The 13,333-nt window shown below is 38.2% G+C and overlaps 2 protein-coding genes across 4 annotated transcripts in view; both read left to right on the top strand.

Moving 5' to 3' along the window:
- Positions 1–2,313, top strand: part of si:dkeyp-115e12.6 (centromere protein F) — a 31,707-nt gene extending 29,394 nt beyond the window's left edge. For both annotated transcript variants that reach the window (XM_047157189.2, XM_017473553.3), the window contains exons 16-17: positions 119–272; positions 1,521–2,313. In XM_047157189.2, the coding sequence (XP_047013145.2) occupies positions 119–249 (131 nt within the window). In that variant the 3' untranslated portion in view covers positions 250–272; positions 1,521–2,313. The remainder of the gene's footprint in view (positions 1–118; positions 273–1,520) is intronic.
- A 1,959-nt stretch (positions 2,314–4,272) lies between these two features.
- Positions 4,273–13,333, top strand: kcnk4a (potassium channel, subfamily K, member 4a). 2 transcript variants are annotated; one of them, XM_017474249.3, is made up of 9 exons: positions 4,273–4,893; positions 6,252–6,341; positions 6,442–6,761; positions 8,796–8,910; positions 9,054–9,214; positions 9,559–9,742; positions 10,117–10,253; positions 10,540–10,817; positions 10,931–13,333. In XM_017474249.3, exons 3-9 carry the CDS (start codon positions 6,573–6,575, stop codon positions 11,478–11,480), a joined length of 1,614 nt encoding a protein of 537 aa, XP_017329738.1. In that variant the 5' UTR covers positions 4,273–4,893; positions 6,252–6,341; positions 6,442–6,572; the 3' UTR covers positions 11,481–13,333. The 2 variants fall into 2 exon arrangements, with proteins under 2 accessions (XP_017329738.1, XP_017329736.1); XM_017474247.3 differs by having other exon boundaries at positions 4,274–4,893; positions 9,556–9,742.

The raw sequence follows: 13,333 nt of genomic DNA, 5'->3' as shown, positions 1-13,333 counted from the left end.
CAGCGACTGTGCTCAGAGCTCTCAGCCCATGTCTGTTAGCACTGTTCAGTCTGTACAGATTCTGCCATGCAGCTTATCTGTAACTGACGACTTGGATGACCTTTCTTTCTCTCTACAGGTTTTGCTGATATTCCCAGTGGTCCTGCTTGTCCATATGTTTTGCGCAGGGGGCTTCTGGGAACAGATGCTTTACCCATCTCCCTCAGAGAGCCGCCACTCACAGAGGCTGAGGAGGAAATTGACCCATAGCAATCTCAAACAGTGTGTTCCAGGTAATCACACTGTGCACACACATTTCACATGTGTTACTACTTCTTTCTTTTCAGCAACAGGTGTGGACAATCTCTACAATAGCAAACCTGCTGATCTTCACACGTTTGCGTAGGAGCTATGCAACATCGGATTACTGTGCCCCCACCCCTTTAGGGGCAGTACACATTCGGGTTAACAGGTCTGCAGTAAAGTCGCAATATAGAAGATGCGACTTAACAAATAATTAAGTTAATGTTTATGTACATATGTATACTCACTGGCTAATTTAATAGGAACACCTGGACACTACCTTTCCATGCATCTGATCAGCCAATCACGTGGCAGCAGCGTAATGCATAAATGCCGATGCAGGTTACAAGCTTCAGATAATATTCACATCAAATGGGGAAAATGTGATCTCATTAAAACTGGGCAGTTGAAGGAAAAAGACCCGGTGACATCTGAGCTTTCCAGTTTTTCTAATATTCCTTTGTCCAGTTTCAGGGAGCCTGTGCCCACCATAGTCTCTGATTCCTTTTCTTGGTTGACCGGAGTAGAACCCGACGTGGTCTTCTGCTTTTGTAGCCCATCCACTTCAACGTTTGATATGTTGTGCATTTTGAGATGCTACTCTGCTCACTATAGTTGTAAAGATTGATTATTTAAGTTACCATAGACTTTCAGTTCAAACCAGTCTAACCATCCTCCCTTGACCTCAGTCAACACCAAGGTGCTCCAGTGAACAGAACTGCTGCTCACTGGTCACCTTTGTATTTTTGCATGATTTTGTGCAAACTCTAAGAGACCGTTTTGTGTGTGAAAATTCTAAGAATTCAGCAGATTCTGAAATGCTTAAAGCAGCCTGCCTGGAACCAGTGAGCATGCCATGGTGGAAGCCACTGAGGTCACATTTTTGCCATTACAGTGTTTGATGTGAACATCAAACTCAAGCTCTTGAAATGTATCTGCATGATTTTATGCATTGTGCTGCTTCCACATGTGGCTGATGAGATAACTGCATGAATGAGCAGGTATTATACAGGTGTTTATATTAAAATGACATGTAAGCACATTTATAAGAAATTCAGATATTAAGAGAGATTTTGATCTTTCAATCTAGCAAAAAAAATACACTAATAATATGTCCGCTAGTCAGCTAGAAGAATGGTAGGATATTTTCCATAATTCAGTAAGATACAGCATTTCTCATTTTATTTGAATGAGTTCACAAAGACTTCTTAACCTTGGGTTTTCGTGTCTTTCTGCAGGGAAGATTTAAAGCTGCCTGTTTCATCCTGAATATAAGTGGTCTCTACTCTTTAAATGGAACTCTCGTACTCATTTTTGCCAATTTCAGCCTTCTGGAGCACAATCGTGTTCTCTCAGATTGTGTTGCATCATTCTCACTATCTGAAAAATTCCTTTGGAGCAGATATGTTTACATTGTTTTGTGATGCATGCTAACTTTCATTTTGAAACACACAAACTTTTTGAACATCTTTGTTCATATTTTTATTTCTTTTTTTGCACTGCCCTAGATTATTGATTGTTGTGAATGTGGTACGTTAAAGGCCTGAGGAACGTGTGTGTGTGTGTGTGGGGGCAAACGTATGACTCAGACCAACCTGAGCCTGTTTCCGCTCCATGTATGGTGATCTGTGAAGTGTGCGCACACACACACACACACACACACACACACACACACACACTGTGCAGTGCTTGGTTTATCTTAGTTCAGCTAGACATTTGTACAAGTCCTTTCGTATAAGAAAGGTTTAGAATTGTAATTTTTAAAAATGAAATTAATATATTTAAATGATATTTGTTTTAGGTTTTGTAAGATAAATTTTTGTTTTATATGCTACGTGAACAAAGAGCATTTGTAATGCTGAGTGCTTGTATTGATAAAGTAGTTTAGTTTACTTGGGACATTTTGAAGGAGATGACTTACTAATGTGTACACTTTGTTTGAAGGACTTGTTACTTGTTTTGAGTTGGAGTTTCTCCCCCACCAGTGATTTGAGTTTTTGGTCTATTAAAGTTTAAAATATGGCCTTAAAAGTGCAACTTGTTTTGTTTTTTTTCCATTGTAAATGTGCATTTGAACCGCATGTTCATATCTCAAACAACTTTCAACAGCTGTGAAATTCATGCAAGGAATACATCTTCTGTTAATCCTTGTAGATGTTTAATGTATTTGGAAAAACTCACTCACTCACTGGTAAAGAAACTGAAAGTTACTTTGCTTATGGGGATGTGGACCCAGATCATTCATCTTCACATTGCAATGTTAAGTTGGTGTCTTTGGCAGTCGGTTATTTCTGGATAAGGAATAAAGACACAACATTTTCACTGATGCACAGGTCTGTTTCCCATTTAAGCTGTAACAATTAGTCATTTTGATTAACACTGGTCTCAAACTGCACTCCTGACTAGTAGTGAGCTACATTGCTGCCTTTGGCTGAAAATACAACTCCAATGGGACAGCAGTCAAGCTTTGGAGGTGACGGTGAGCTTTCTGAGGAAAAGAATGGGCAAATATGAAGAAAAGGTTTAATCAACTGATTAACTAAAACCGACTTTCCTTCCTCTAGCAAACATTATCATGTGACCATGTTTTTTACCCCACGAGACCATACCAGAGTTATTGCCACACATAATAAATATTGCTCTGATTGCTGTCTTTTATAAATTACTTGATTTTGTACTGTAAATATAAGGTTCCTCACCTGGAAAATCCCTCTGTCATCCATTAACATAAAGTGGCAGATGGTTGTTGACCTTGATGGTAAGTCTGGTAATGGATATATATTGCAAAGTGCAGTTAAGAACAAGCATTTTAAGTCGGAATGTATTCCTTAATTAATTAATTGTAAATTGAGGGTGGGTGGAGTACTTTTAACAGATAATTGTACCACTTAGGAAAACATTTTATATTTAAATGTTATAAACTTAAAATACTCTGAGTAATCCATATGGTTAAGTACAAAAGATCACACATTGTACAACTTGTATGCTATATACAGTCCCCTTCAAAGTTATTGGAATGGCAAGGCCAATTCTATTTATTTATTTTTTTTTATTTCATTTATTATTGTTGTTATTATTAGTTCTTGTTGTTATTGTGTTAATTATTATTTATATATATGTTTGTTTGTTTTTTTTCGTTTTTTTTTAACAGTGAACTCAAGACATTTGAGAAGAGAGTTTAGAATTTCAGCTTTTATTTTGTGGTATTTATATGTAGATGTGTTAAACAGCATAGCACATTTGTATCAGACTACCCAATTTGTAGGTAAGCAAAAATATTGGAACATGTGACTGACAGGTGTTTCATGTTATCCAGGTGTGTCCAAATCAATTGGAGTTTCTGATCTGTTAAAGTTTTGTTTAGCAGTGAAAGGCAATCACCAGATCTTAACCCAATTGAGCAACATTTCACCCCCTGAAGGGGAGACTGACTGGAGAATCCCCCGAAACCACCAACAACTGAAACAGGCTGTTGTAAAAGCCTGGAAAAGCATCATAAAAGAAGAAATCAACAGTTTGGTGATGTTAGTGAGTCACAGGCTTGATGCAGTTATTGCAAGCAAGGGATATGCAACCAAATATTAAGTGTTATTTACTTTAATTTACCACAGGACTTGTATTCCTATAGTTTTGCTTACCTAAAAAAATTGGCAGTCTGATCGAAAAGATTCTTTGTTTTATGTTGTTTAGCACATCTCAGTATAAATACCAGGAAAGAAAAGCTGAAATTTTAAACTCTTGTCTCGTATCCCTATATTGATATCAAACCCTAATGTCGTTGGTGTGTAGCAAAAAAGAATTGACTTGCCGTTTCGGAGGGGATTGTATTTTTGCTCATTTTCATTAAGGTTGCCAATTCTTAGTTTAGTTAATTTTGTGCATCAAATTTTAAACTCTTTCAGATTTGAATAAGATTCATACAGTATATCTCAGAATGCTTGGATTATATTGGTTCATGCTTTAACTTTTTTTTTTTTTTTTTTTTTTTTTTTTTAATAAATACAGCCATATTTTTAAAGGGTGCAAATAAAATAGGTCATAAATGAATAGGTATTCTTCAGTTTCCAACCAGCTGTGAGAGCATTTTCACTTGATTTGTTTTGTTTTTGTAGAAAGATGGCAATAATTCAAACCTGTCTACAGAAGACAAACATCACTTGAGAGGCTAATGTTAGGAATATGCCAATCTTGAAATGTTTATGTATGCATTATGGGACATTAAATGTCTACAAAGATGAACAAGGTGAAGAGCTTGAAGCTAGAAATAGAGAGTCAATCACGGAAATCATGAAAATAATTTAGAAATATGAGATGGAGAGGGATAAACAGGCAAGACTTATTTATGCACTTTGTGTCCTTCCTATCTCTCTCTACACCCCCTCCTTCTCCAGGAGCCCTCTGATCTCTGTCCTCACTCTGTTTTCTGTCCAATGTCCTCTGTTCTTTCTCCTTGCTTGTGCTGGCAGGCTGATGTAAAGGCCTGAGAATGGGGAAACACCCGGTGAGTGTTTGCACACAGTTGCTCTCTTATTGCAGAGAGGGAACTCCTGACCGTCACTCCTGGAATCTTACAGTTTTGACTTTTCTTACAGCTCTTTATTTTTCACTAAGGTAAGAGAACATGTGCAACTTGGAACCTACATTAGAGCAGTATTTAATTATTTATTTGTTGTTATTATTTTCATGTTTATATGGTGAAAGTAAATCTGTGTCTCGGGCATTTTAACTTTTCTAAGTTTCTGCTGTAGGATTTCCCTCTCTATCTTACTGGTTAATAAGCTATGAAGTCATTTACACTTACACCACAAAAGTTGGTGTATCATGAATATTTGCATATCAGTGTGTGTTTAGTAGCACTTTACTAGTTTAGTTAACCGGTTGATTTAATTGCGCATTTGAACATGTCTGTTTTATCTGATACTGGCATGGTTAAATTTAAACTGTGAGGTATAGTAATAATATTGTAAATCTGAGAGACTTAAAGTGTATCAGAGGTTTAGCACTTTATTAATTTTATGCACAGTTTTATAAACATTAGTTAGAAATTTACTGCCACTTGTTTTTCTTTCTTTTTATTGTTTGCTGTGAAATTCAGTGAACAGCTCCTTCTAATATACGAATAGCCTTTTGATACTGTGTTAATCAAAACTTTTCAGTTCGTTTTAGTGAGTAAAATTCAAGTTTGATCTGATTGAAAGGGGATATTAATTAAAACAAAATGTCATAGCTGTTGTCATTTTACAAAGAAAAAAAATGCTTTTGTAATGATAATTTAAATCTTGTTTTTAAAAGCATGTCTATAAACTAGTGCTTTTTCGGCAAATTGTCCTACTCTACTCACACACCAATGCACAGTGGAATTCTTACATACACACGTAATGACTCAATCTGCTTTAGCACCATGCCGCGCCAGGTGATCTGCTGCCAATAATTTGCACATCTTTGCTGCTAATGTTCTTTCTGAACCAGATTCTTGCACATCTAAACGTGTTTATTGTACACCTCATTTCCCGATTCCATCGACCACTGCACAAAATGTCATCACTATTGCTGTAACCTGTGTACTGCACATATTCATACATTTCTATGCATATATATCTCTTTTCCTATTTAATGTATGTAAAAAGCTCTATGGGCAACTGCACACTGAATCTTATTATATTTGAACAATGACAATAAAGGTATGCATATTCATATTGTATAGACACTTCCTGGTGTCTATACAAGCTGCTTCATGTGGACATGTTGCTATAATGCTGTACAGTATGTCCTGCTGTACATCAGGGTTCTGTCACCAATCTTAAGAACACCATGTTTACACAGACCTCTGCCAGAGGCTCTGTTACTATGGCGTCATTTGTTGTGTTCTGATCTGTTATGCTTATGATAATCTGTCTCGTGTCTGGTTTGCACCAACACCTCTCAACATGGTGCTGTTTAGCCATTTTTTTGGCTGCTGTACTCCACAGGTTTCAGTAATCAAGGCTGAATGTGCAGAAGAGTCTTCTGTAATGGATGATGACAAGACTGCCACCTGGGATGACAGGACAGTGTCATAGGTAACCGTTTTGGGTTTTTAGACTTCATAGGCAACATAGGCAAACCTTAAACGTAACCTTTCATTCCCCTGTTTCTGCTTTTCTGTCTTGACATTATTAGGCAGAACAGACAGCTATTAGCAAGCACATTTCCGTTGCAGTTAGTTGATGTGGACCTGACGAAACATACCCAGTGCGCCTTAATTAACACTCTGAACCTCCTGGTCAAATCCCAGAGGAGTCTGATGAACCATGCGCTGCTCGACGCTGCTGACAATCCTGACAGCCGTGCTGCTGTATCTGGTGATGGGAGCGTTGGTGTTCGGCTGGCTGGAGGCTCCCAAAGAAGAACAGGCTTATGACCAGCTGCTTAAATCTCGACTAACATTCCTGCAAAAGCACAACTGTGTTCAAGAGAGCAACCTCAGTGAGTTCACTCAGGTACATATGCTCAGGTAAACATAAACATCCTACAGTATCGGACGCATATTACAGCCATTAGCATGAGTTCATATAAGTAAACATCCACAAACATAATGTGCACAAATGGCAAACAGTACAAAATGTATTCCAGTGGTTTTCAAACTTCTCTCAGCCTGGAACGATTTATTTTAATTACATTTACACTCATGCAACACTTTATTAGAAACCCTATACTAATACTGGGTAGGGCCTCCCTTTGCTCTCAAAACAGCCTCAGTTCTTTGTGGTATGGATTCCAGAAGATGTTGGAAACATTCCTTTGAGATTCTGGTCCATGTTGAGATGATTGCACCATGCAATCCCTGCTGATTTTTCAGGTGCACTTTCATGCTGCGAATCTCCCGTTCTACCACAACCCAAAGGTGTACTATTGGATTCAGAGCCGGTGACTGGCATTGGTATTCAAGCGAAGATTGTTTAGTATTAAAGGGCTCAAAGTGTGCCAAGAAAATATTCCCCAGACTTACACTACCTCCACCAGCCTGGACTGACACAAGGCAGGTTAGGTCCATGGATTCATGCTGTTGGCTCCAAATTCTGACCCTGCCATCTGTGTGCCTCAGCAGAAATCGAGACTCATCAGACCAGGCTATGTTTTTCCAGTCTTCAAATGTCCAGTTTTGGTTAGGCTCGGCCCACTGCAGCCTCAGCTTTCTGTACTTGGCTGACAGAAGTGGAACTTGACATGGTCTTCTGCTGTTGTAAAATCCGTCTCATCTGATTCGAGAGTAGTTGTCTGAGTTACTGTAGCCTTTCTGTCAACTTTTACCAGTCTGGCCATTCTCCGCTGACCTCTCTCAACAAGGCGTTTCTGTCTGTTTTTTCCTTATTGCACCATTCTGTGTAAACCCTAGAGACTGTTATGCATGAAAATCCCAGGAGATCAGCAGTTATAGAAATACCCAAACCAGCCCGTCTGGCACCAACATCCATGGTCAAAATCACATTTTTTCTCCATTCTGATGGTTGATGTGAACATTATCCCAAGCTGCTAGCTCGTATCTGCATGATTTTATGCACTGCACTGTTGCCACATGATTGGATCATCATCATCATAATCATAATAATAATAATAATAATGATAATAATAATAATAATAATAATAATAATAGAATCACGGTACACCCCCCCCCAGAGGGTTCTCCAGACACCACTTTGAACCATTACTGTTTACAGCAGGATTGGATTTAAAATGTGCCAACTTTGTAGGAACAGTATTCTTCCCTTTAGGCCTTCTTATATGGATTGCCAAACATTGTTATCTTAAAAATGCCATTGAAAGGTTTTCAGTATATCTGTTTCTGTCATAAAGGCTTAATTAGATTTATTACAGTAAGGTGGCTTTGAGGTTTTCAGTAGTCCTGTTTGTACGTTTTGGCATTAAAAAAGTTGTATTAAGATATCTTGTTTCTTTTCTGGCTAAGATACATGACAGTACAGACTGTAAAATAGAAAAATGAACACTAGCATCTTCCGTCTTCCGAAAATGGACAGTTAATTCCTGTATTTATTCATTTACTACAGTTAATTTCTAAATATATGATTATTTGCTTAAGACAGTCATATCTGACTAGCAAGTGTAAGCTATCTACTGTAGATACCTACTTTAACTAGCTAAGTTACGGTGTAGTTTTTATGTATAATTAGCAACAGCCAGTCGGCAGATGAGTAGGAATTGTACAAATTGTCTGTCAAATAATCTGTTCACTTGAACTAGGCCTACTGTATGAAGACGTTTTGATTTAACTAGCATGCTCACTGGCTGTGGATAGCTAGTAAAGCATTTGTTGCATCTGTAGCTAGAGAAGTACCTAGGTAGAATGTTTTGGAAATGCTTAAGATGAAAAAACAAACACCCAACTGCAATAATATAGGCTACTTGCAATTCATATAACCAGAAGAACAGGAGCTTAGTCCCCTGTATGTAGATCCACTATTATCACCACTACCACCACCATCATCACTGTAACCACTGAATACTAATCTCTACAGCAAGTGATTGCTGCGATTGAGGCTGGTTTGGATGCCAGAATCACGTCTAATTTCACCAGCAGATGGGATCTAGCCAATGCCTTCTTCTTCTGTGGGACCATCATCACCACCATTGGTGAGAGTGTCAGTTTTGCTTCGCTGATAATCTTTGCTGTTCATTGGCTATATTCATCCTTTTTGGAAGTACCTGCTTAATGTTGCATTGCATTGAGAAGCTTTAAATACTGTATCATCTTCTCTGTACTCCCCTCTCTGCAGGGTTTGGAAACCTCTCCCCGAAGACAGAGGGAGGCCAGCTATTTTGTATATTCTATGCTTTAGTGGGGATCCCCATGTTTGGTATCTTGTTAGCTGGAGTTGGAGATCATCTGGGCACCATGCTCAGGAAGGCAGTTGCAAAGATAGAGGCTCTGTTCCGGGTGGGTGCTTTACAATTTCCTCTATCTTGATCCTTTAATTGGTCACATTTTTTGATGTTTCTTTTTATTAGATTAACAGACAGGTAATGTTACAAGGCAGGCTGTAAGATTGTACACAAGATTACTACTAATAAGGACCAGAGCCAGAAACCAGAAAGATTTTTGCTAGATGATTTTGATGATGTCCCAAGTATAAGTGGCTAAATATCTCTGAGTGTATCACAAGCCCATGTACTTTGTCTTCCTGCTAAATTCTTAATTTGATGCCTAGTGTTTGCCTAATTTCAAGCTATATTATATAATAATGTTTATTCCGTTCCCTTAATTCTCATGGACAATAGCAGAAGAAGGTGAGCCACACCAGTGTACGGGTCATATCTGCAGTGTGCTCCATTCTGATTGGCTGCTTGATCTTCATTGCCTTACCCACCGTGGTGTTTCAGGAAGTGGAAAACTGGACGCTTCTGGAGGCAGGATACTTTGTAGTGATCACACTGACAACTGTGGGCTTTGGTGACTATGTAACAGGTACGCAGTCACCTTCTTAATTCTTTTACAAGGCAGGAAATTACATTTATTTATGGGTTTACAGGAAGCCTTGTGGTTATCTTCCTCTGCCATGGATAACATTCTGTAATTTAGCTAATTCCCCTGGTGATTTGTGGAAGAGGTTAATTACAGTGAAGTAATTTAAAGAGCCAATTAAGTGACTAATGTTTATATCCATGGATATACATCCGGATATTCTATTCTCCAGTGACTTAGCCTTGAGACTATGTCCAAATATTTTGGCTAGAGCTGTCTAAACAGTTACAGTTTTACTGGAAATTTGAATGTAGTACTAAAAGGGATTTTTAATCTGAAGACCAGATCCAATCCAAGATTCATTTATCTTATCTTAGAGAACCGGAAAGATGGCATTCCTATATACAAGCCCCTCGTGTGGTTGTGGATTGTGTTTGGCTTGGCCTACTTTGCCTCCATCCTCACTATGATAGGCAACTGGCTCCGAATGCTCTCCAAGAAAACCAGGGCAGAGGTAGGCGTGAATGTGTTTATAAATTTTTAAAGAGTGTGTATTTCTGTAGCATCAATAAACATTCACTATACCTTTTCTATCTGATAGTTAATATGTCTTATAAACATTGCACATATAAACAGTGTCTGCCGATTTCTGTCTCTGCCTTATTGGTTGCTGAGTTTAAAAATAATTTGTACTATATGGATTAGTATGCTGTGAATATATTCAAAGCTGAATGCCATACTGAATAAATTCCTAAATTCTTCTGGAATGTATGTATATATACATTTGTTTTTTTCCTAAGATGGAGGAGCTAAGAGCACATGCTACAGATTGGACCCAGAATATCCAGAACATGTCTATGGACTTTCGCATCCCTGTCCCTCTGGACCTTAATGATCCCTTCCAGCTCCATCGTAGGCGCAGAAGGAAACGCCGCCGTGGTGCCCACCATCGGCACCCAAGGCGTACTGTGGACGGACTTCCTCATGGAGTTTCTCTGGAGGTTAATTCCATCAAGGAAAATGGCCATCTGTTTGTGAACTGGCCTGGTTCCCGGTTTAACAGTGCATCAGACACCAGGTTAGTAGGACGTAGATCTCAAATGTTCTCTTTAATATATGCAGTCTTTTTGATCCAGCTTTTTTAAAAACCTGGTCAATTACAATGTAATGTCATGTGCTGGCTTTGTCTAGATTATATACGAGTTATGAGAAGAGACCTGGATCATGCTTGGCACCAGGACAAAGCTCAAGGCCTATCTCACGTTCTGAATTGAGGTCTAATTCTAAGGCTGGATCAGGATCCACATCCAGGTCAGTTTCAGGATCAGACTCCAGATCTGAGACACCATCAGAATCCTGGTCCCAGTCAGAATGGAACTCGCAGGGGTCTGGGTCAGGAGCTGAGAATGAGAAAAAACAAGCAAGCGAAAATGATATCCCTGTTGTTTTGATCAGAAGCTGTGCGAGTCTTCCACCTCCTTCTCCTGCTCCTTCTTCTCCCCCTGAGCCCTCTCTCCTGGACTTCTTTGGTGAGAACTTGGCTTACATTGATGAGTCCTCGGACACACTAAGTGACCGCATCAAAGTGTCTGGAGCTGGCTCAAACCGGCCTCGTAGGCCCAAGAAAAGAAGCATAAGAAGGCAGCTTCCATCCATGAGTCCGTTAGGACTACAGAGAGCATGCAGCAGTGAACTTCATCCCCCATCATATCCACCAACACCTCCGCCAATAAAAGACTGAAGACATTAGTCCCCAATCTCTGCAGGAAATGTGAAACTTGAGTTTTTCACTCCAAGCTTAACAACGCATACAGAAATGTGTGAGTAGCCACAAATCGGAGTTAATTTACAAAGAAAACAATGTTTTCATGGATAAAGTCATATCCCTGTGGCTAGCTTGAAAAAGATGTTAACAAACATACATGTGTTCCGTGTTTGATACTTAGAACTCTTACCCAGTGGTTGAATTTCAGAATAGTCTTAGGGGTTGTGGTCAATTACAATGGCAGAGGATTTGGGAATATAGTCATTATATAAGGCCATTATATAGCCTACACACTATATAAATCCCACATAAAAGATAAAATCTAGAACCCTTAAGAGAGGTCTTCAGTTGTCCCTCTGGGAAAACCCTTCTATGTAGATCCCTACAAGTGATGATTTCTCTATCAGAAAGAGATCCAAGCTAGAACCCTTTTGCAAGCTAAGAATACCTTGAAAAAAATGTGAAGGAAAAAAAAAGTGTGCACTAATGTTCAACTTAGGTAGCATGTTTCCCCCCCAAATGTTATTAAACTGCTCTGGAAATATCTTCTTTACCATGAAATAAGGCTAAAGCCAATTTTTTGTAACCTATTTAATGGAGCAGCATAGTAATATATTAAAATAATCCCCAAGATTCCAAAGTCAGATTTACCTTTTTGTTAACTTTATTAACTGACATGTTTCACAGATTAATGTTGGTTGTATCTATTTTTTCCTTTATAAGGACTTTTAAGATATTTTATTCAATAATAGACACCTAAATAATGTATAATATACATTAATGAACACGGTTATAAGAAATCAAAAAAGGTTGGAAAAGGGGTGTGGGGGTTGCTTTACAAGTGGTATGCACATGTTCATGTCACTAATACTGATGCATGCCTTTGTGATATGGCTGTCAGTCATTGAGTCTTTCAGCCAATATTAAAAGGTTCAGAAGTGCAACATTCCCAATTTTACTACTATTGTTATTATTGTCCCTTCCCAGTGTAGACGATGTACATATTGAAGTTCATGTGGCTGCTCACAATGTACTGATTACATTCCTAATCAAGACAGCTCTGACTGTCAAAAAGGCTTACATGGCACACAAGTTGAGATTGATTCCTATGAACCGGACATCCTATGCATGTTTCAAATGACTTGTCTTGTTTAGGAATGCTCCACTAGTTCAGAAGTAAATATTATTATGAAATCTAGATCCAGAATTGTTTCACCCAAGCAGTCCAGTGAGGTTGCCTTAGATTGAAAACACAGCCACTGAAACACACTTACATTTCCATAAATCATGTACACTCTACCATCTTTATTAACCATTCCTACAGTTTTTTAAAACACACTTTGCATTATTTTGTACTAGTAGTTTATTACATAAAGGACTTTATGATGATGTTTCATAATATATTATATAATAAGTATTTATCTTTTGATTATGTTTTTGCCTGATCTGCAGTTCTTGAAGAATAAGCAGAAGGTATTACATCAATTTGAACCTTTTTTCAAATATTTAATGACATTGTATTATTTGATTAGATTTGTTGACTCTCTGAATGTATATGAACCTAATGCCATTAACTATAGCTGCTGGATATTGTTTCTTTTAAAGCATTTCATGAGAGGCTCAGGTATGAAGTGAACCCTAGATGAAAAGATGGCGCCCTCTTATGGCTGTCTGACATTTAATTTGACTGCCTTTTTTTCTTCTTCTTCAACGTTTCATATTTTTCTATGATTTTGACTTCAGCTGTAGATAAGTAAATTGGTAGAGATCTGTTTCTGCTTGAGTGACCCTGATGCAAGTATTCAACATGCAAGCATGTTTAGTCTTTA

This window comes from Ictalurus punctatus, chromosome 8 (assembly GCF_001660625.3).
Source record: "Ictalurus punctatus breed USDA103 chromosome 8, Coco_2.0, whole genome shotgun sequence".
Taxonomy (NCBI): Eukaryota; Metazoa; Chordata; class Actinopteri; order Siluriformes; family Ictaluridae; genus Ictalurus; species Ictalurus punctatus.
This window is presented reverse-complemented; position numbering and strand designations above follow the sequence as displayed.

What these genes read in the sequence shown, in the direction of transcription:
- kcnk4a (XM_017474247.3), top strand. Translation starts at nt 6,573, where the DNA reads ATGCGCTGCTCGACGCTGCTGACAATCCTGACAGCCGTGCTGCTGTAT. An exon ending in GACCATCATCACCACCATTG is followed by an intron (nt 8,911 to 9,053) that starts GTGAGAGTGTCA and finishes CCCTCTCTGCAG; the next exon opens with GGTTTGGAAACCTCTCCCCG. An exon ending in CTTTGGTGACTATGTAACAG is followed by an intron (nt 9,743 to 10,116) that starts GTACGCAGTCAC and finishes ATCTTATCTTAG; the next exon opens with AGAACCGGAAAGATGGCATT.